The sequence below is a fragment of the Oncorhynchus mykiss genome, chromosome 4 (assembly GCF_013265735.2).
Source record: "Oncorhynchus mykiss isolate Arlee chromosome 4, USDA_OmykA_1.1, whole genome shotgun sequence".
NCBI lineage: Eukaryota > Metazoa > Chordata > Actinopteri > Salmoniformes > Salmonidae > Oncorhynchus > Oncorhynchus mykiss.
The window spans coordinates 44,926,875-44,949,748 of record NC_048568.1 but is presented as its reverse complement, the minus strand read 5'-3'; the positions used below and the strand labels follow the sequence as shown (position 1 = coordinate 44,949,748).

General features: G+C 47.7%; 2 protein-coding genes across 3 annotated transcripts in view; one reads left to right on the top strand and one right to left on the bottom strand.

Annotated features, from left to right (window-relative positions):
* sec63 (SEC63 homolog, protein translocation regulator) overlaps positions 1-17,289 on the top strand; it is a 42,203-nt gene extending 24,914 nt beyond the window's left edge. The window contains exons 10-20 of one of the 2 annotated variants that reach the window (XM_036976428.1): positions 3,612-3,744; positions 6,255-6,347; positions 6,687-6,832; positions 7,519-7,666; positions 8,594-8,676; positions 9,918-9,995; positions 10,120-10,275; positions 10,964-11,125; positions 11,871-12,071; positions 12,388-12,492; positions 16,648-17,289. In XM_036976428.1, coding sequence (XP_036832323.1) covers positions 3,612-3,744; positions 6,255-6,347; positions 6,687-6,832; positions 7,519-7,666; positions 8,594-8,676; positions 9,918-9,995; positions 10,120-10,275; positions 10,964-11,125; positions 11,871-12,071; positions 12,388-12,492; positions 16,648-16,785 — 1,443 coding nt within the window. In that variant the 3' untranslated portion in view covers positions 16,786-17,289. Of the gene's footprint in view, positions 1-3,611; positions 3,745-6,254; positions 6,348-6,686; positions 6,833-7,518; positions 7,667-8,593; positions 8,677-9,917; positions 9,996-10,116; positions 10,276-10,963; positions 11,126-11,870; positions 12,072-12,387; positions 12,493-16,647 lie in introns of both variants that reach the window. The other variant, XM_036976427.1, reaches the window with a different exon arrangement.
* LOC118964488 (uncharacterized PE-PGRS family protein PE_PGRS54-like) lies at positions 12,546-14,075 on the bottom strand. The gene is made up of 2 exons (XM_036976429.1): positions 13,945-14,075; positions 12,546-13,825 (listed from the first exon to the last, which is right to left on the bottom strand). The coding sequence occupies exons 1-2, from the start codon at positions 13,955-13,957 to the stop codon at positions 12,561-12,563; spliced, it is 1,278 nt and encodes a 425-aa protein (XP_036832324.1). The 5' UTR covers positions 13,958-14,075; the 3' UTR covers positions 12,546-12,560.
* Positions 17,290-22,874: the final 5,585 nt, after the last annotated feature.

Sequence of the window (22,874 nt, the reverse complement as noted above, 5' to 3'; positions counted from 1 at the left end):
CCTGCCTGTCGTTCTGTCTGCCTGCCTGTCGTTCTGTCTGCCTGCCTGCCTGTCGTTCTGTCTGCCTGCCTGCCTGTCGTTCTGTCTGTCTGCCTGCCTGTCGTTCTGTCTGCCTGCCTGTCGTTCTGTCTGCCTGCCTGTCGTTCTGTCTGCCTGCCTGTCGTTCTGTCTGCCTGCCTGCCTGTCGTTCTGTCTGCCTGCCTGCCTGTCGTTCTGTCTGCCTGCCTGCCTGTCGTTCTGTCTGCCTGCCTGCCTGTCGTTCTGTCTGCCTGCCTGCCTGTCGTTCTGTCTGCCTCCCTGCCTGTCGTTCCGTCTGCCTCCCTGCCTGTCGTTCCGTCTGCCTCCCTGCCTGTCGTTCCGTCTGCCTCCCTGCCTGTCGTTCCGTCTGCCTCCCTGCCTGTCGTTCCGTCTGCCTCCCTGCCTGTCGTTCCGTCTGCCTCCCTGCCTGTCGTTCCGTCTGCCTCCCTGCCTGTCGTTCCGTCTGCCTGCCTGTCGTTCCGTCTGCCTGCCTGCCTGCCTGTCGTTCCGCCTGCCTGCCTGCCTGCCTGTCGTTCCGCCTGCCTGCCTGTCGTTCCGCCTGCCTGTCGTTCCGCCTGCCTGCCTGTCGTTCCGCCTGCCTGACTGTCGTTCCGCCTGCCTGCCTGTCGTTCCGCCTGCCTGCCTGTCGTTCTGCCTGCCTGTCGTTCCGCCTGCCTGCCTGCCTGTCGTTCCGCCTGCCTGCCTGTCGTTCTGCCTGCCTGTCGTTCCGCCTGCCTGCCTGCCTGTCGTTCCGCCTGCCTGTCGTTCCGCCTGCCTGCCTGCCTGTCGTTCTGTCTCAGGGATGCAAATTAGTCACCTTTCGTTGAAATTCACAGTTGAATCCAAAATACAGTGCCTTGCGAAAGTATTCGGCCCCCTTGAACTTTGCGACCTTTTGCCACATTTCAGGCTTCAAACATAAAGATATAAAACTGTATTTTTTTGTGAAGAATCAACAACAAGTGGGACACAATCATGAAGTGGAATGACATTTATTGGATATTTCAAACTTTTTTAACAAATCAAAAACTGAAAAATTGGGCGTGCAAAATTATTCAGCCCCCTTAAGTTAATACTTTGTAGCACCACCTTTTGCTGCGATTACAGCTGTAAGTCGCTTGGGGTATGTCTCTATCAGTTTTGCACATCGAGAGACTGACATTTTTTCCCATTCCTCCTTGCAAAACAGCTCGAGCTCAGTGAGGTTGGATGGAGAGCATTTGTGAACAGCAGTTTTCAGTTCTTTCCACAGATTCTCGATTGGATTCAGGTCTGGACTTTGACTTGGCCATTCTAACACCTGGATATGTTTATTTTTGAACCATTCCATTGTAGATTTTGCTTTATGTTTTGGATCATTGTCTTGTTGGAAGACAAATCTCCGTCCCAGTCTCAGGTCTTTTGCAGACTCCATCAGGTTTTCTTCCAGAATGGTCCTGTATTTGGCTCCATCCATCTTCCCATCAATTTTAACTATCTTCCCTGTCCCTGCTGAAGAAAAGCAGGCCCAAACCATGATGCTGCCACCACCATGTTTAACAATGCGGATGGTGTGTTCAGCTGTGTTGCTTTTACGCCAAACATAACGTTTTGCATTGTTGCCAAAAAGTTCAATTTTGGTTTCATCTGACCAAAGCACCTTCTTCCACATGTTTGGTGTGTCTCCCAGGTGGCTTGTGGCAAACTTTAAACAACACTTTTTATGGATATCTTTAAGAAATGGCTTTCTTCTTGTCACTCTTCCATAAAGGCCAGATTTGTGCAATATACAACTGATTGTTGTCCTATGGACAGAGTCTCCCACCTGAGCTGTAGATCTCTGCAGTTAATCCGGAGTGGTCATGGGCCTCTTGGCTGCATCTCTGATCAGTCTTCTCCTTGTATGAGCTGAAAGTTTAGAGGGACGGTCAGGTCTTGGTAGATTTGCAGTGGTCTGATACTCCTTCCATTTCAATATTATCGCTTGCACAGTGCTCCTTGGGATGTTTAAAGCTTGGGAAATCTTTTTGTATCCAAATCCGGCTTTAAACTTCTTCACAACAGTATCTCGGACCTGCCTGGTGTGTTCCTTGTTCTTCATGATGCTCTCTGCGCTTTTAACGGACCTCTGAGACTATCACAGTGCAGGTGCATTTATACGGAGACTTGATTACACACAGGTGGATTGTATTTATCATCATTAGTCATTTAGGTCAACATTGGATCATTCAGAGATCCTCACTGAACTTCTGGAGAGAGTTTGCTGCACTGAAAGTAAAGGGGCGGAATAATTTTGCACGGCCAATTTTTCAGTTTTTGATTTGTTAAAAAAGTTTGAAATATCCAATAAATGTCGTTCCACTTCATGATTGTGTCCCACTTGTTGTTGATTCTTCACAAAAAAATACAGTTTTATATCTTTATGTTTGAAGCCTGAAATGTGGCAAAAGGTTGCAAAGTTCAAGGGGGCCGAATACTTTCGCAAGGCACTGTAAGTGACCTACGTGATTAGTGTAGATCCGATGAGATACGTTTTTTTTGGGGGGGAGGGGCTTTGGATCAGACTACTGATTGTTATTGGGGGGGGGGGGCTTTGGATCGGCTGTTCTATTATACAGGCTGTTATGGCAACAAGCGTTCTATTATAAAGGCTGTCATGTTAACAAGCGTTCTATTATACAGGCTGTCATGGCAACAAGCGTTCTATTATAAAGGCTGTCATGGTAACAAGCGTTCTATTATAAAGGCTGTCATGGTAACAAGCGTTCTGTTATACAGGCTGTCATGGCAACAAGTGTTCTATTATAAAGGCTGTCATGGTAACAAGTGTTCTATTATAAAGGCTGTCATGGTAACTGTAATATTAGTGGATTGTTTTTTTAAGACTTGAGTGTCATTTGCAGTAAAGTCTAGTCAACAAATAACATTGGATTTCTTTGTTTTTTTAGCTGTGAATTAGGTTCCCATGAACCACTTTATTTGACACACAGAGACTGATCATATAGGTCATATTGTGTTGTTTAATTAGCTAAAACCTGCATTCTCTCTGCAGGGATTTATTCCATGTTTCAGGTCAACAACAAAGACTGTCACCTTTTTGGTCCCTCACCAGTTTGCATCCCTGCTGTCGACCTGTCTGTCTACGTGTCGGTCTCTCTCTCTCTGCCTCTGTGTGGGTCTCTCTCTCTGCCTCTGTGTGGGTCTCTCTCTCTGCCTCTGTGTGTGGGTCTCTCTCTCCCTCTCTCTCTGCCTCTGTGTGTGGGTCTCTCTCTCTGCCTCTGTGGGTCTCTCTCTCTCTCTCTCTCTCTCTCTCTCTCTCTCTGCCTCTGTGTGTGGGTCTCTCTCTCCCTCTCTCTCTGCCTCTGTGTGTGGGTCTCTCTCTCCCTCTCTCTCTGCCTCTGTGTGTGGGTCTCTCTCTCCCTCTCTCTCTGCCTCTGTGTGTGGGTCTCTCCCTCCCTCTCTCTCTGCCTCTGTGTGTGGGTCTCTCTCTCTCTCTCGGCCTTTGTGTGTGGGTCTCTCTCTCTCTGCCTCTGTGTGTGGGTCTCTCTCTCTCTCTCGGCCTCTGTGTGTGGGTCTCTTCTCGGTGTGTTAAACCTCTCCCTGTCTCTCTCTAGCTGATCCGTGAGTTGGGGAACATCAACGTGAAGAAGAAGGAGCCTCCATTCTGCTACCCATACAGTCTTAAGGCCCGGGTACTGGTGTTGGCTCACCTGGCACGCATGGAGGTCTCAGACGACATCGAAGAGGGTACGACACACCGCGCACACAGGGCTGCTACGGTTACCGTATTACCGCCACACCGGCGGTCACGAGTCATGAAGGCAGTCAAATTTCACTTGACCGTTTAGTCACGGTAATTAGGCTTCTCTAAGCTCTGATGCTGCTGATGGTCATTAGTTGTCTACCAAACTGGCTAACTGCCTGGTACTCAGCACTCTATTGTCCCTCTAATCACTCTGACATCAATGCAAATGTGATGGAAAATCAATTAAAACACTTCATGAGAGCACATGAGCTCATGTTGCACAACATTTATATAGGTTGATTAAACAGAGTGATGGCCTCTATTAAAAAGAGGAGGTTCCCATCAGCTTTCTATAGGCTAGGCCTGCTATATTTATTAATCAGCTTTCCTAACATTCAGCACATTGCTTCTCTTTACAACAGGAGTATAGCCTACTTGGCGTGCCTGATAATGAACCACGGGAAAAGCGTCCTCCATTCGCTATTTTTATTTATTGAACCTATATTTAATTAGGTTAAGTAAAAACAAATTCTTATTTACAATGAAGGCAAATGCGGTGAAAACATGCATACACACACACACACACACACACACACACACACACACATACAGAGAACAAGTGAGACAACACAGGCTACATAAAGAGAGACCTAACATGACAACGACATGGCAGCAGCACAGAACATGGTAGCAACACAACATGGTAGCAACACAACATGGTAGCAACACATAACATGGTACAAACATTATTGGTCCAGACAACAGCACAAAGTCAAGAAGGTAGAGACAACAATACATCACACAAAGCAGCCAGAACTGTCAGTAACAGTCCATGATTGAGTCTTTGAATGAAGAGATGGAGATAAAACTGTCCAGTTTGAGTGTTTGTTGCAGCTCGTTCCAGTCGCTAGCTGCAGCGAACTGAAAAGAGGAGCGACCCAGGGATGTGTGTGCTTTGGGGACCTTTAAACAGAATGTGACTGGCAGAACGGGTGTTGTATGTGGAGGATGAGGGCTGCAGTAGATATCTCAGATAGGGGGGAGTGAGGCCTAAGAGGGTTTTATAAATAAGCATCAACCAGTGTGTCTTGCGACGGGTATACAGAGATGACCAGTTTACAGAGGATTATAGAGTGCAGTGATGTGTCCTATAAGGAGCATTGGTGGCAAATCTGATGGCCGAATGGTAAAGAACATCTAGCCGCTCGAGAGCACCCTTACCTGCCAATCTATAAATTATGTCTCCGTAATCTAACATGGATAGAATGGTCATCTGAATCAGGGTTAGTTTGGCAGCTGGGGTGAAAGAGGAGCGATTACGATAGAGGAAACCAAGTCTAGATTTAAACTTAGCCTGCAGCTTTGATATGTGCTGAGAGAAGGACAGCGCTCCGTCTAGCCATATTCCCAAGTCCTTGTATGAGGTGACTACCTCAACCTCTAAACCCTCAGAGGAAGTAATAACTCCTGTGGGAAGAGGGGCATTCTTCTTACCAAACCACATGACCTTTGTTTTGGAGGTGTTCAGAACAAGGTTAAGGGTAAAGAAAGCTTGTTGGACACTAAGAAAGCTTTGTTGTAGAGAGTTTAACACAATCCGGGCAGGGGCCAGCTGAGTGTAAGACTGTAAATGGATGAGAGAGCTTCCTACTGCCTGAGCTATGTTGTTGATGTAAATTGAGAAGAGCGTAGGGACTAGGATCGAGCCTTGGGGTACTCCCTTGGTGACAGGCAGTGGCTGAGACAGCAGATGTTCTGACTTTATACACTGCACTCTTTGAGAGAGGTAGTTAGCAAACCAGGCCAAAGAACGCTCAGAGACACCAACACTCCTTAGCCGGCCCACAAGAATGGAAAGGTCTACTGTATCAAAAGCTTTGGCCAAGTCAATAAAAATAGCAGCACAATATTGCTTAGAATCTAGGTCAATGGTGACATCACTGAGGACCTTTAAGGTTGCAGTGACAGATCCTTAACCTGAGCAGAAAACAGGTTACATAGCTGAATACTATAGACATCAAGAAAGCCAGTCAGCTGAATATATATGGAATAATAGAAATAGGCCTATAACAGTTAGGATCAGCTTGGTCTCCCCCTTTTGAATAAAGGACAAACCGTGGCTGCCTTCCAAGCAATGGGAACCTCCCCAGAGAGGAGAGACAGGTTAAACAGGTCAGAGATGGGCTTGGTGATGATAAGGGCAGAAACCTTAAAGAAGAAAGGGTCTAAACCATCTGACACAGATGTTTTTTGGGGGTCAAGTTTAAGGAGCTCCTTTAGCACCCCCGCCCACCCGCTCTGTGGCCCGCCCGCTCTGTGGCCCGCTCTGTGGCCCGCCCGCCCGCCCGCTCTGTGGCCCGCCCGCTCGCTCTGTGGCCCGCCCGCTCTGTGGCCCGCTCTGTGGCCCGCCCGCCCGCCCGCTCTGTGGCCCGCCCGCCCGCGGCCCGCCCGCTCGCTCTGTAGCCCGCCCGCTCGCTCTGTGTCTCACTCTCTCTCTCTCTATGTGTTACAGACCAGAGGTTTGTGGTGAGGAAGAGTCCAGCTCTGCTCCAGGAGATGGTCAACGTGGGCTGTCAACTCACCATGATGGCCAACAGCAGAGGAGGTGTACACACACACACACACACACACACACACACACACACACACACACACACACACACACACACACACACACACCATGATGGCCAACAGCAGACTGACACACACACACACACACACACACTGTCAACTCACCATGGTGGCCAACAGCTGACACACACACACACACACACACACACACACTGTCAACTCACCATGGTGGCCAACAGCAGACACACACACACACACACACACACACACACACACACACACACACACTGTCAACTCACCATGATGGCCAACAGCAGACTGACACAGACACTTGACCAAACTGACACAGATGCATGCTGGCCTGTGTGTGCAGGGTTCCATGCCCCCAGGCTGGTGTCGATAGAGAACTGTATGAAGCTGACCCAGATGATCGTCCAGGGTCTGCAGGAGTCCAAGTCTCCTCTACTGCAGCTTCCTCACTTTGAAGAGGAGCACCTCCGCTACTGTGTCTCCAAGAAGGTACCGTCACCCAGACAACGTTTGGCTCTGTGTACAAGGCCTCTTTCTCAATTACATCCTCTCTTCTCACCTTCTCAAAACCCATTGGAGGAAAAAGTCTGAGGGGAGGGACCTTGGATCTAGTCGTCCAATAGAGTTGAGAAGGATGCAAGGAGATAGGTTGTGAGGAATTGCAGTAGGACCAATTGAGATGGAGCCATAACATAGTAATTATCTGTCCCCTCCTCCCTATACCCTCCAGTATAAGGTGTGTTACTATGGTTACCAGTATTAGGTGGTAACCAGTACAAGGTGTATTATGGTATGGTAACTAGTAACCTCTCCCCGGTACAAGGTGTATTATGGTATGGTAACTATAGTAACCTTTCCCCAGTACAAGGTGTATTATGGTATGGTAACTATAGTAACCTCTCCCCGGTACAAGGTGTATTATGGTATGGTAACTATAGTAACCTCTCCCCGGTACAAGGTGTATTATGGTATGGTAACTATAGTAACCTCTCCCCGGTACAAGGTGTATTATGGTATGGTAACTAGTAACCTCTCCCCGGTACAAGGTGTATTATGGTATGGTAACTATAGTAACCTCTCCCCGGTACAAGGTGTATTATGGTATGGTAACTATAGTAACCTCTCCCCGGTACAAGGTGTATTATGGTATGGTAACTATAGTAACCTCTCCCCAGTACAAGGTGCGTAGCCTGCAGGACCTGGTCAGCCTGAAGGACTCGGACCGTCGGAGCATGCTCCGTTTCCTTGGCGAGGAGAAGTATGACGAGGTTATGGCTGTACTCGCCAGCTTCCCGTCCATCACCATGGATACCAAGCTGCAGGGTGAGGTCACGCCCCTTCTCTGAAGTTTGTGTTTGTATTCACTCAATTTTAGTTCCTGCAGGCTGTCCCGACAGATACTGGCATGAAACAGTATCTAACTGGCTGTCCCAACAGACACTGGCATGAAACCACATCTAACTGTCTGTCTCAACAGATACTGGCATGAAACCATATCTAACTTGCTGTCTCAACAGATACTGGCATGAAACAGTATCTAACTGGCTGTCTCAACAGATACTGGCATGAAACAGTATCTAACTGGCTGTCTCAACAGATACTGGCATGAAACCATATCTAACTGGCTGTCTCAACAGATACTGGGATGAAACAGTATCTAACTGGCTGTCCCAACAGATACTGGCATGAAACCACATCTAACTGGCTGTCTCAACAGATACTGGCATGAAACCATATCTAACTTGCTGTCTCAACAGATACTGGCATGAAACAGTATCTAACTGGCTGTCTCAACAGATACTGGCATGAAACAGTATCTAACTGGCTGTCTCAACAGATACTGGCATGAAACCATATCTAACTTGCTGTCTCAACAGATACTGGCATGAAACAGTATCTAACTGGCTGTCCCAACAGATACTGGCATGAAACCATATCTAACTTGCTGTCTCAACAGATACTGGCATGAAACCATATCTAACTGGCTGTCCCAACAGACACTGGCATGAAACCGTATCTAACAGTGTAGAAGGTCCTTACATGACAATAAACAAATGTTAGAAGAGAATAAGGTATTTTGTTTAATTGATAAGATATTTGTTTTTCTCAGGGGAAAACCTGTCTTCTGTTGTCTCTCCAGTCCTGGACTGTTACTACTGTCATCTCTAACCTGTTGTCTTCTGTTGTCTCTCCAGTCCTGGACTGTTACTACTGTCATCTCTAACCTGTTATCTTCTGTTGTCTCTCCAGTCCTGGATGATGAAGACAGCAATAACATCACAGCTGGATCCATCGTCACGGTTACGGTCACCCTGACCAGGAAGAGGATGGCGGTAAGGGTTGGTCGGAGGGAGAGAGGGAGGGTTGGTCGGAGGGAGAGAGGGAGGGAGGGAGGGAGGGTTGGTCAGAGGGAGGGAGGGTCGGTCGGAGGGAGAGAGGGAGGGAGGGTCGGTCGGAGGGAGAGAGGGAGGGAGGGAGGGTTGGTCGGAGGGAGAGAGGGAGGGAGGGTCGGTCGGAGGGAGAGAGGGAGGGAGGGAGGGTTGGTCAGAGGGAGGGAGGGTTGGTCGGAGGGAGAGAGGGAGGGAGGGTCGGTCGGAGGGAGGGTCGGTCGGAGGGAGGGAGGGTCGGTCGGAGGGAGAGAGGGAGGGAGGGTCGGTCGGAGGGAGAGAGGGAGGGTCGGTCGGAGGGAGGGAGGGAGGGAGGGAGGGAGGGAGGGTCGGTCGGAGGGAGAGAGGGAGGGTCGGTCGGAGGGAGGGAGGGAGGGTCGGTCGGGCGGAGGGTCGGTCGGGCGGAGGGTCGGTCGGGCGGAGGGTCGGTCGGGCGGAGGGTCGGTCGGACGGAGGGAGGGAGGGTTGGTCGGGCGGAGGGAGGGAGGGTTGGTCGGGCGGAGGGAGGAAGGGTTGGTCGGGCGGACGGAGGGAGGGTTGGTTGGTCGGGCGGAGGGAGGGAGGGTTGGTCGGGCGGAGGGAGGGAGTGTTGGTCAGGCGGTGGGAGGGAGTGTTGGTCGGACGGACGGAGGGAGGGTTGGTCGGACGGACGGAGGGAGGGTTGGTCGAGCGGACAGAGGGAGGGTTGGTCGGTCGGAGGGAGGGTTGGTCGGACGGAGGGAGGGAGGGAGGGAGGGAGGGAGGGAGGGTTGGTCGGGCGGAGGGAGGGAGGGAGGGTTGGTCGGGCGGAGGGAAGGATGGTTGGAGGGGTAGAGAAAGGGTTGGAGGAGTAGAGGAAGGGGTAGAGGGAGGGAATTAATCTGTTATTCGATGTGTTTGAATGGTCTAATAGCAATAAAGCCACATTTTTAAATGTTTAACAAATATTAGTATTTTTTATACTTCAAGGGGTCTTAAAATTCCTAATCAAATAGGTAAAAGAAGTGTGTGACCTAAAAACAATCCTATAGTTTCATAAACTCCCTCGGCTTAGAGTGTAGAGGGCTTCACATAGCAAATGAGTCGCACCTATGTATTCAATATGTCACTTTAGTTACTGAGTGTGGTGTGTGTCTCTCTCTCTCTGTCTCGTGTGTCTCTCTCTCTCTGTCTCGTGTGTGTGTGTGTCTCTGTCTCTGTGTGTGTAGGAGGTGTTTGAAAAGGAGCAGAATGTGACACCGTGTCTCGGAGTCGGAGAGGAAGCCAGTACAGAGGATGCTGTCGCGGTACACACCGTCTGAACACACACACACACCTGACGACACACACACACACACCTGACGACACACACACACATTTGACAACGCAACGACGGATAACACATAACTTGTGCCTGTTTGTGTGCAGCAGGGAGACGTCAGTAAAACCAAAGCCAAGGTGTGGCAGAACAAGACCAAAGCAGCCAAGAAAACCAAGCAGTCAAAGAAGAAGAAACTCACCAAGAAGAAGCCCCTCCCACTGCCAGCAGCCAAGGCCAAACAGGCCAATGGGAGCGCGTCAGGAAGTGTAAGCAGCCAATCAGAGAGTTAATCCAAGTGGATTGTTTTGTTTTAATTAAGTCATCTTAACTTCTTTCACTGCCAGTACCAGACCTGGATTCAAATACTATTTAGACTATTTCAGTTACTTTGAAAAAAACATTTCCTAGTAGTTTGGAATTATGAACGAAGTGGTTCGAGCCCTGAATGCCGATTTGGCTTACAGCCGTTGTATATCAGAACTCATTCCACGTGTGACAAAGTATTTATTCTCAGTCTGTGAATCCCGTTGGTTACCAGTTTACAATAGCAGAAGGTTCTCGAGGGTCTGTACCACATGGCCAATATAGTCCACGGATAAAGGCTGTGTCCAGGCACTCTGCGGTGCGTAATGCGCAAGAACAACTCTCAGCTGTGGTATTTTGTCCGTATACCACACCCCCTCGGGCGTATATTTAAAAAGTGTTTTTTTTTCTCAAACACAGGTATTTAAATACTCATTATGCATTTTAACCGAGGTCTGTTTGGTCGTTGGGTTATTTTAAATATGTAAAAAAATATGTATACAAAAAATACTAGTATTAAACAAAATACTACTAAAATACTATCAACTAGTAGTTGATTCGGCCACATTATTTGCATATGCATTTAAACCCAGGTCTGGTGGAAAACTAACCAATCCGTGTTGAGCTTTATGGATGCCTGTTTGTGTTTAGGAGGTGGTTGCCGTGGCGAAGGAAGATGAGGAGGACAGGTCAGACAAAGGCAGCGAATCGGAGGAGGGCGAGGGTAACAAAGATTCTCCGAGCGAGAGAGATGAGGAGAGTGACAAACAGAGCGACACGGAGCAGGATGAGATCGCCGGGGACGACGAGGAGGTCAGAAACCCGTGTGTGTGTGTGTGAAACTCCCCGAGCACATGGGTAACTCCAGTCCTGGGAGGTGTCACACCTTAGCCCCAGGTCCAGCTAACACACCTGACTCCAATAATCAACTAATCCTGATGTAGAATGTGATTAGTTTAATCAGGTGTGTTTGCTAGCGATGGGGGTGTGAACCACTCCGGCCCCAGAGGACTGCAGTTACCCATCTCTGAAGTCGAACGTCACCGATTCACGCTGTCGGAGTAGAGGATGTGTACACTTTAGGAGAAAAGACCTGTGTGTGTATAGATCAGGGCTCCTCCAACCGTTCCTGGGCGCAGTATCTCTCCAGGAACAGGGTTGGAGTTAAAACCTACAGGAGGGTCTCTCTCCAGGAACAGGGTTGGAGTTAACCTACAGGAGGGTATCTCTCCAGGAACAGGGTTGGAGTTAAAACCTACAGGAGGGTCTCTCTCCAGGAACAGAGTTGGAGTTGAAACCTACAGGAGGGTCTCTCTCCAGGAACAGGGTTGGAGTTAAAACCTACAGGAGGGTCTCTCTCCAGGAACAGAGTTGGAGTTGAAACCTACAGGAGGGTCTCTCTCCAGGAACAAGGTTGGAGTTAACCTACAGGAGGGTATCTCTCCAGGAACAGGGTTGGAGTTAAAACCTACAGGAGGGTCTGTCTCCAGGAACAAGGTTGGAGATCAGTGGTATAGACTATGTATAACCCCCCCCTCCATCTCTCTCCCCCCCCCAGGAGTGGGAGGCTCTGCAGCAGAGTGTCCAGCGAAGGGAGAGGGCGCTGTTGGAGACCAAGTCTAAGGTGACCCACCCCGTCTACAGCCTGTACTACCCAGAGGAGAAACATGAGTGGTGGTGGCTCTACATCGCTGACCGCAAGGACCAGACTCTAGTCTCCATGCCATACCACGTCTGCACACTCAAAGACACAGAGGAGGTGAGAGAGAGGGTGTGTGTGTGTGTGTGTGTGTTGCCTATGTGTAGTATGACGCTCAACAGTTTCCCGTGTGTGTATCAAGAATGATCCACCACCCAAAGGACATCCAGCCAACTGGACACAACTGTGGGAATCATTGGAGTCAACATGTGGACCAGCAGCCCTGTGGAAACGCTTTCTACACCTTGTAGAGTCCATGCCCCTGACAGATTGAGGCTGTTCTGAGGGGGGGGGGGGGGGGGGGGGGAGTGGCCACTTGAATATTAGGAAGGTGTTCTTAATGTTTTGTATACTCGGTGTGTTCTCACTCTGACAGGTGGAGCTGAAGTTCCCAGCTCCCTCTAAAACAGGGAACTACCAGTACTCTGTTATCCTCCGCTCAGACTCTTACCTGGGTCTGGACCAGATCAGACCCCTCAAGGTGAGACCTTACAACTCACGTGTGTCTGTGTGTGTGTGTGTGTGTGTCTGTGTCTGTGTCTGTGTGTATTAGAAACTAAAATGTTTTAAGTGAGAATAGGCATTGGTCTGAAGCTGAAAGGGAATTAACATGAGCACCACAATGCCTGTTTTACCCATGTTCACCACAATGCCTGTTTTACCCATGTTCACCACAATGCCTGTTTTACCCATGTTCACCACAATGCCTGTTTTACCCATGTTCACCACAATGCCTGTTTTACCCATGTTCACCACAATGCCTGTTTTACCCATGTTCACCACAATGCCTGTTTTACCCATGTTCACCACAATGCCTGTTTTACCCATGAGCACCACAATGCCTGTTTTACCCATGTTCACCACAATGCCTGTTTTACCCATGTTCACCACAATGCCTGTTTTACCCATGTTCACCACAATGCCTGTTTTACCCATGTTCACCACAATGCCTGTTTTACCCATGTTCACCACAATGCCTGTTTTACCCATGTTCACCACAATGCCTGTTTTACCCATGTTCACCACAATGCCTGTTTTACCCATGTTCACCACAATGCCTGTTTTACCCATGAGCACCACAATGCCTGTTTTACCCATGTTCACCACAATGCCTGTTTTACCCATGTTCACCACAATGCCTGTTTTACCCATGTTCACCACAATGCCTGTTTTACCCATGTTCACCACAATGCCTGTTTTACCCATGAGCACCACAATGCCTGTTTTACCCATGTTCACCACAATGCCTGTTTTACCCATGTTCACCACAATGCCTGTTTTACCCATGTTCACCACAATGCCTGTTTTACCCATGTTCACCACAATGCCTGTTTTACCCATGTTCACCACAATGCCTGTTTTACCCATGAGCACCACAATGCCTGTTCCACCCATGTTCACCACAATGCCTGTTTTACCCATGTTCACCACAATGCCTGTTTTACCCATGTTCACCACAATGCCTGTTTTACCCATGTTCACCACAATGCCTGTTCTACCCATGTTCACCACAATGCCTGTTTTACCCATGTTCACCACAATGCCTGTTCTACCCATGTTCACCACAATGCCTGTTTTACCCATGTTCACCACAATGCCTGTTTTACCCATGTTCACCACAATGCCTGTTCTACCCATGTTCACCACAATGCCTGTTTTACCCATGTTCACCACAATGCCTGTTTTACCCATGAGCACCACAATGCCTGTTTTACCCATGTTCACCACAATGCCTGTTCTACCCATGTTCACCACAATGCCTGTTTTACCCATGTTCACCACAATGCCTGTTCCACCCATGTTCACCACAATGCCTGTTTTACCCATGTTCACCACAATGCCTGTTCCACCCATGTTCTCTACCCATGTTTCACAGCACCACAATGCCTGTTCCACCCATGTTCTCTGCCCATGTTTCACAGCACCACAATGCCTGTTCCACCCATGTTCTCTACCAAGGTTTCACAGCACCATAATGCCAGTTCCACCCATGTTCACCACAATGCCTGTTCCACCCATGTTCTCTACCCATGTTTCACAGCACCACAATGCCTGTTCCACCCATGTTCTCTACCCATGTTTCACAGCACCACAATGCCTGTTCCACCCATGTTCTCTACCCATGTTTCACAGCACCACAATGCCTGTTCCACCCATGTTCTCTACCCATGTTTCACAGCACCATAATGCCTGTTCCACCCATGTTCACCACAATGCCTGTTCCACCCATGTTCTCTACCAAGGTTTCACAGCACCACAATGCCTGTTCCACCCATGTTCTCTACCCATGTTTCACAGCACCATAATGCCTGTTCCACCCATGTTCACCACAATGCCTGTTCCACCCATGTTCTCTACCAAGGTTTCACAGCACCACAATGCCTGTTCCACCCATGTTCACCACAATGCCTGTTCCACCCATGTTCTCTACCAAGGTTTCACAGCACCACAATGCCTGTTCCACCCATGTTCTCTACCCATGTTTCACAGCACCATAATGCCTGTTCCACCCATGTTCACCACAATGCCTGTTCCACCCATGTTCTCTACCCATGTTTCACAGCACCACAATGCCTGTTCCACCCATGTTCACCACAATGCCTGTTCCACCCATGTTCTCTACCAAGGTTTCACAGCACCACAATGCCTGTTCCACCCATGTTCTCTACCCATGTTTCACAGCACCACAATGCCTGTTCCACCCATGTTCTCTACCAAGGTTTCACAGCACCACAATGCCTGTTCCACCCATGTTCTCTACCCAGGTTTCACAGCACCACAATGCCTGTTCCACCCATGTTCTCTACCAAGGTTTCACAGCACCACAATGCCTGTTCCACCCATGTTCTCTACCCAGGTTTCACAGCACCACAATGCCTGTTCCACCCATGTTCTCTACCCATGTTTCACAGCACCACAATGCCTGTTCCACCCATGTTCTCTACCCATGTTTCACAGCACCACAATGCCTGTTCCACCCATGTTCTCTACCCATGTTTCACAGCACCACAATGCCTGTTCCACCCATGTTCTCTACCCATGTTTCACAGCACCACAATGCCTGTTCCACCCACAGCACACAGCTTTGACCTACTGCAGGATTTATGTTGATATTGTACTTCAGTCTAAGTGGAGATGTAGTTTGAAGTACAATAGGATTCAGACCAGCAGCTCATTTCTGTCTGCAGTCTCCGACTGTGTGTTTTAACTATATATATTTTAACTGTGTGTATTGTAACTGTGTGTTGTAACTACAGTGGGGCAAAAAAGTATTTAGTCAGCCACCAATTGTGCAAGTTCTCCCACTTAAAAAGATGAGAGAGGCCTGTAATTTTCATCATAGGTACACTTCAACTATGACAGACAAAATGAGAAAAATCAGAAAATCACATCGTAGGATTTTTAATGAATTTATTTGCAAATTATGGTGGAAAATAAGTATTTGGTCACCTACAAACAAGCAAGATTTCTGGCTCTCACAGACCTGTAACTTCTTCTTTAAGAGGCTTCTCTGTCCGCCACTCGTTACCTGTATTAATGGCACCTGTTTGAACTTGTTATCAGTATAAAAGACACCTGTCCACAACCTCAAACAGTCACACTCCGAACTCCACTATGGCCAAGACCAAAGAGCTGTCAAAGGACAGCAGAAACCAAATTGTAGACCTGCACCAGGCTGGGAAGACTGAATCTGCAATAGGTAAGCAGCTTGGTTTGAAGAAATCAACTGTGGGAGCAATTATTAGGAAATGGAAGACATACAAGACCACTGATAATCTCCCTCAATCTGGGGCTCCACGCAAGATCTCATCCCGTGGGGTCAAAATGATCACAAGAACGGTGAGCAAAAATCCCAGAACCACATGGGGGGACCTAGTGAATGACCTGCAGAGAGCTGGGACCAAAGTAACAAAGCCTACCATCAGTAACACACTACGCCGCCAGGGACTCAAATCCTACTGTGAAGCATGGGGGTGGAAACATCATGCTTTGGGGCTGTTTTTCTGCAAAGGGACCAGGACGATTGATCCATGTAAGGAAAGAATGAATGGGGCCATGTATCGTGAGATTTTGAGTGAAAACCTCCTTCCATCATCAAGGGCATTGAAGATGAAACGTGGCTGGGTCTTTCAGCATGACAATGATCCCAAACACACCGCCCGGGCAACGAAGGAGTGGCTTCGTAAGAAGCATTTCAAGGTCCTGGAGTGGCCTAGCCAGTCTCCAGATCTCAACCCCATAGAAAATCTTTGGAGGGAGTTGAAAGTCCGTGTTGCCCAGCAACAGCCCTAAAACATCACTGCTCTAGAGGAGATCTGCATGGAGGAATGGGCCAAAATACCAGCAACAGTGTGTGAAAACCTTGTGAAGACTTACAGAAAACGTTTGACCTCTGTCATTGCCAACAAAGGGTATATAACAAAGTATTGAGATAAACTTTTGTTATTGACCAAATACTTATTTTCCACCATCATTTGCAAATAAATTCATTAAAAATTACAGGCCTCTCTCATCTTTTTAAGTGGGAGAACTTGCACAATTGGTGGCTGACTAAATACTTTTTTGCCCCACTATATATATTTTAACTGTGTGTGTTGTAACTATATATTGTAACTGTGTGTTTTAACTGTGCCAGCTGGAGGTGCACGAGGCCAAGGCGGTGTTGGATAACCACCCCCAGTGGGACATCCCAGAAACGGAGGAGGAAGACGAGGAACAGGAGGACAGTGACGGGATCGAGGAGAGCGAAGAGGAGGATGAAGACAACGACTAAACACACACACACACACACAACCACCCCAGGGCAGTTTGTACACACACACAACCACCCCAGGGCAGTTTGTAAACACACAACCACCCCAGGGCAGTTTGTACACACACACCCATACTGACATGGACTGTGGACCTCCCTATGGCCCCGCCCCTCACATCCTTTTCTACAGAGACCTAGACTGAGTCATGTCCTGACTCTAATGTTCACTTTCACAGGACAACTGTCAATATATATATCCAGCCCTGTGTGTCTGTGTCTGTCTGAATGAGTGTGTGTGTCTGTGTGTTTGATTAAGAGAGAGAGAGTGTGTGTCTGTGTATTTGATTAAGAGAGAGAGAGTGTCTTTGTGAATATGCGGGAGAGAGTGTGTGTGTGTGTGTGTGTGTGTGTTCCTCTTTCACACTGTGGTCTAGAGGACTTGTTACCGAGGCTCTGTGTTTTCCCCAGGGTTGTGTAAACAACTTCCCTTATCAAAATAAATATCAGAAATGGACTCAATTGAAATCATGACATTTTTGTATTTGTTCATAATTGCAAACTCCCTTCCCCAGAGTATGGACAGTAGTGTAACAGGTTTCACGTAGAAATGTCAGTGTATAGATCTGTAATACTCATTGAAAGCAAGTCTGATATGTGGTAGAAACGTACGTATGATATTTCTATGCTTTCGGGATTTAAGTTTCATTTTTATTTTGTCTACTTACTTTTGGTGTTTTGTACGCTGGCTTTAAACAGCTAAATATGTATTTGTGGTTATTGAGAAGATATTGCACAGCGGTTTTGGGACGGTACAATTAGTCTACACAATAGATGGCTTGTTTTGTCACAAACTGAAATTTAAAGTGGGGGGGGGGCGAGGGACCGGACGACCGGGGGGGGGCGGACCGGACGACCGGGGGAGGCGACGGGGCGACAGTACTAGGGAATTGAGAAAGACGATTTCTCTGGTGACTGACTGGCAGGCTGCCCTTATAATGAACCACAGGGTGACTGACTGGCAAGCTGTTCTTATAATGCACCACAGGGTGACTGACTGGCAGGCTGCTCTTATAATGAACCACAGGGTGACTGACTGGCAGGCTGCTCTTATAATGCACCACAGGGTGACTGACTGGCAGGCTGCTCTTATAATGAACCACAGGGTGACTGAGTGGCAGGCTGACTGGCAGGCTGCTCTTATAATGCACCACAGGGTGACTGACTGGCAGGCTGACTGGCAGGCTGCTCTTATAATGCACCACAGGGTGACTGAGTGGTTTTACATCTCTTTAAACTGTCACCCCTCTGGTTTGAGGCTGAATCCCCAGTTAAACTGTACAGGTTAAACTAACTGCCGAGTCAGTTTTATTTGTGGTTAAAGGGAAGCACAAGTTTTTAGTCACCAAGGTAACAACACAGTGTGATCAAAGACTTAGTAACTTAGTTGTAGTCATCATCTGGTTACCTATAACTACAGGTTTTTGGGGGTTATTACATACTTATCTAATTTCCAGATATCTTGTAAACTACCCACAATGCTCTATTTCTCAACGTCGTATGGAGGATCTACTCTGTGCTACTGAGTTTGTATGCTAGCTCAAACTGGCTAACGTTAGCCACTAGCCATGCGTGTTAATGCATTCGAGATCAAGTGTTGGCGGTGGTGAGCTACAATCCACCAATCACAGGGCTCAAAACTAAAGAGGAAATCACACCTCTAATTTTGTGTTGTACCTGGTTCGTTCTCCGTGTGAAGTCGAGCCGCGTGAGTTTTGTATCTTTTACCAGCTTGACTTAATGCTAGCGCGTTAGCTGACGGACATCAGGAATCTTATCGATCTGGGATTTCCCCGATTTTAATATTCTACCTTCTCTAGGATAACTTCCCGAAGATGAGTCATTTTCAAGGAGGAGGGGGAGAGGGAGGGAGGGATGCAAGCTTGAGGGGGAATGAGAGAGGACACATTCAGCCAATCAGCGGTCAGAATTAATCAGATTTATGTTTTTTGAACAATCTAACTAGCCGTTCAACAACTGTCGTTCTAGTTTATTTGTATTATTTTGTAAACGAACACAGGGCTCAACTGCTTAGCTCTGTGGTCCGAAAGTATCATGTATTTTGTAGTTCTGTTGGGGAGAAAAATAACATCTGGTGGCGAACATCAAGACTTATCGATAATTGTTATTATTATTTATATTCGAGTGCAATGCTACCTGTAACTGGGAGGGAAGGTTCAATTCAGACTGCTTTCGTTACGACGCGCAGTCCCTCGTCGCGACGCGCAGTCGCGACGCGCAGTCCCTCGTCACGGCGCGCAGTCCCTCGTCACGGCGCGCAGTCCCTCGTCACGACGCGCAGTCCCTCGTCACGACGCGCAGTCCCTCGTCACGGCGCGCAGTCCCTCGTCCCGGCGCGCAGTCCCTCGTTACGACGCGCAGTCCCTCGTTACGACGCGCAGTCCCTCGTCACGGCGTGCGCGGTGATAGTCTGTACTGTGAGTATTTATCTCTCTGCAATAGAATGTTCAGTCTAACCGACCGCTGTGCTCAGTGGAAACTGACTGCTGGATCTTCAGTGTAGTGCACTACTTTAGACCAGAGCCCTATGGCACCCTATTCCCTGTATAGTGCACTACTTTAGACCAGAGCCCTATGGCACCCTATTCCCTGTATAGTGCACTACTTTAGACCAGAGCCCTGTGGAACCCTATTCCCTGTATAGTGCACTACTTTAGACCAGAGCCCTATGGCACCCTATTCCCTGTATAGTGCACTACTTTAGACCAGAGCCCTATGGCACCCTATTCCCTGTATAGTGCACTACTTTAGACCAGAGCCCTATGGCACCCTATTCCCTGTAAAGTGCACAAGATGGCTCCTAGATGCTGATCCCCCCCCCCCCCCCCCCCCCCCCCCCCCCCCCCCTCCCCAATGTCTGAGGTTAGGATTGGAGAAGGGGCTCCTAGATGCTGATCCCCCCCCCCTCCCCAATGTCTGAGGTTAGGATTGGAGAAGGGGCTCCTAGATGCTGATTTCCCCCCCTCCCCAATGTCTGAGGTTAGGATTGGAGAAGGGGCTCCTAGATGCTGATTCCCCCCCCCATGGCTGAGGTTAGGATTGGAGAGGAGGAAACTGATCCTAGATCTGTACATAAGGGCGCCGCTGACCATCAGGAACCAATAGGTACCAAACACAATAACTATCGGCCACTTTGGTTTACAAAACGGTCATTGTAAATGGAAAAACTATATATATATATATATTATTTGTATTTTAATAATTTAAAAAATAAAATAACTTTTAAATTAGATGATTCCGTCTGTTATCAAGGGGGTTAATTTTCCTTCTCACATACACAGGACTGTATACACGTACACACACAGGACTGTATACACGCACATACACAGGACTGTAGGAAATCGTTGAGGGGGGGTGTGTGTGTGTGGGGGGGGGGGGGTTTAAACATACGCGCGTTGACTTGATGCTCCAGGGCATTTCTTACAGAATACACTTCCTTTTTTCGCAGAACCATAAAGTAGCCTCATAGAACACATTCCTTTTGTGTCTTTAATGGAACCCCAGATATGATGTATTCATGAGCATTATCTGATGAAGGGACTGGGAGACTAGTCAGGATCGAGGGAAAGATGAACGGAGCAAAGTACAGAGATCCTTTATGAAAACCTGCTCCAGAGCACTCAGGGCCTCAGACTGGGGCGAAGGTTCATCTTCCAACAGGACAACGACCCTAAGAACACAACCAAGACAACGCATGAGTGGCTTCGGGACAAGTCTCTGAATGTCCTTGAGTGGTCCAGCCAGAACCCGGACTTGAACCCAATCTAACATCTCTGGAGAGACCTGAAAATGTCTGTGAAGCAATGCTCCCCATCCAACTTGACAGAGCTTGAGAGGATCTGCAGAGGAGAATGGGAGAAACTCCCCAAATACAGCATCATACCCGGGGCAGCAGGTAGCCTTTTGGTTAGAGCTTTGGACTAGGAACCGAAAGGTTGCAAGTTCAAATCCCCATGCTGACAATGTACACATTTTTAATTCTTCCCCTGAACAAGGCAGTTAACCCACTGTTCCTAGGCCGTCATTGAAAATAAGAATTTGTTCTTAACTGACTTGCCTCATTAAATAATGGTAAAAAAAAAACTCTGGTGTAATCGCTGCCAAAGGTGCTTCAACAAAGTACTGAGTAAAGGGTCTGAATGTGATATTTCTGTTTATTTTTGACAAATTAGCGAAAATGTCTAAAAAACAGTTTTTGCTTGGTTGTTATGGGGTATTGTGTGTAGATTGATGAGGGGGGGGGGGACTATATTGTAGTATCTGGGATCTACATCTGTTTATATTAGTTACTGTGCTGTTACTAAGCAGTAATGCATTACGGCAGTGTTACGTTACTACACCTAATAGGAAATGCACATGCGCACTGTGGTGCCGGGAACTGTAGCGCACGAGGGGTTTTGACTAAACGAAAACTAACTGTACTCCCGTCTCCTGCCTGGTCATTTCTCCACAACACAAATATTACAATGGCGACGAGGTGATTAAACTACATAAACGGACATTGCTTGAAGGGAAGAATGTTGCGTGAGTAATGAAACTCAAAATAATTATGTAATTCGTCAGTTATTTTTTATTTTCTTTCGCCAGTAGAGAAGGCTAAGCACTGCTAGTACAGTATTCAGGAGCTGCCAAGTAGCAAGACTATTGCAGTCCAGAATAGCGACACTGCCCTCTGGTGGTTAATTAAAGAAACTGTCATTGAACCCATTGAAATTAGGCGATCTCAGTGGAGAAATTTTGTCAAGGGGAAAAAAACGGAAGAAGGGACGTAACACGGTGTGTACATTAATACAAATGAGTGCAGTGAATGAAGTAATTGCAGAAACTTCTGAAGTGAGGAAGTAGATGAATATTCAGAAAATTAAAAGGAACCTGAACAATTAACTGTGAAAATGGCAACCATTGGTCGAGTACCAGAGTTTGAGGCTACAAAAGAGGATTTTGATTCCTATTTGGAGCGTTTTGAGCGTTGGCTGGCTGCAAATGAAATCAAAGATGGAAAGAAAGCAGACGATTTCTCAGTGTTTTGGGTCCAACTGAGTATGGATTGCTGAAAGGTCTCATTGAACCAATGAAAGCAGTGGAGTTGAACTATGCAGAACTGACTGAAACTCTTTCAAGGTATTTCAAGCCGAAGCCAATTCTCATTGCAGAACGTTTCAGATATTACCAACGTCACCAGAGTCAAGGGGAAACCGTGGCTGACTACATCCTTGCTTTGAAAAGGCTGGCAAGTACATGTGAGTTTGCACGATTTCTTGATGATGCTCTCCGAGACAAGTTTGTATGTGGTCTCACAGGTGAAGCATATCACAGAAGGCTCCTGTCAGAGAAGGACCTGACCTTTAAGAAAGCCTGTGATATAGCACTTGGACTCGAGCTTGCCCACAGGGATACTATTGAGCTATCGGGACATGCAGAACGTCAGAAAGGTGTTCACAAGGTCAGTGATGCACGTGGTGAAAAAAAGCTCACAAAAGTCACACTTTTTTCAGTCCCGTCCTCAAGGTTACACAAGAACAAAGCAGCCCACATCTCAAAGGTCTAAGCCAAGTTGCTACAGATGTGGGGGAGATAATCATCAGCACAGTGGATGTCGATTCCAGAATGAAAAGTGCCACAATTGTGGAACGGTTGGACATTTACAGAGAGTGTGTAAAGCCTCGAAACGCACAGCAAGAGCGCACAAAGTGTGTCAGACGCTGCGCACAAGACGATGAAGGTACAACTGAAACAGTAGTGGAACTGTTCACAGTGTACACAGCTCAACAACTAAAAGATGGAATCTATCTCAACATGGAGTTAGCGGGAAAACAGGTTAAAATGCAGCTGGACACCGGAGCGTCTGTATCTCTGGTTCCAGAGAGACTCTACAAAGGAAAACTGAAAGAGTGTCCTCTTCAGCCCGCGTCCATCCGCCTTTCTTCATACACTGGTGACACTATTCCTGTGTTAGGGCAGATCCAGGTACCAGTCCGGTATGAGGGGAAGGAGTGGACGCTACCGGTTGTCATTGTTAAAGGAGAAAAATC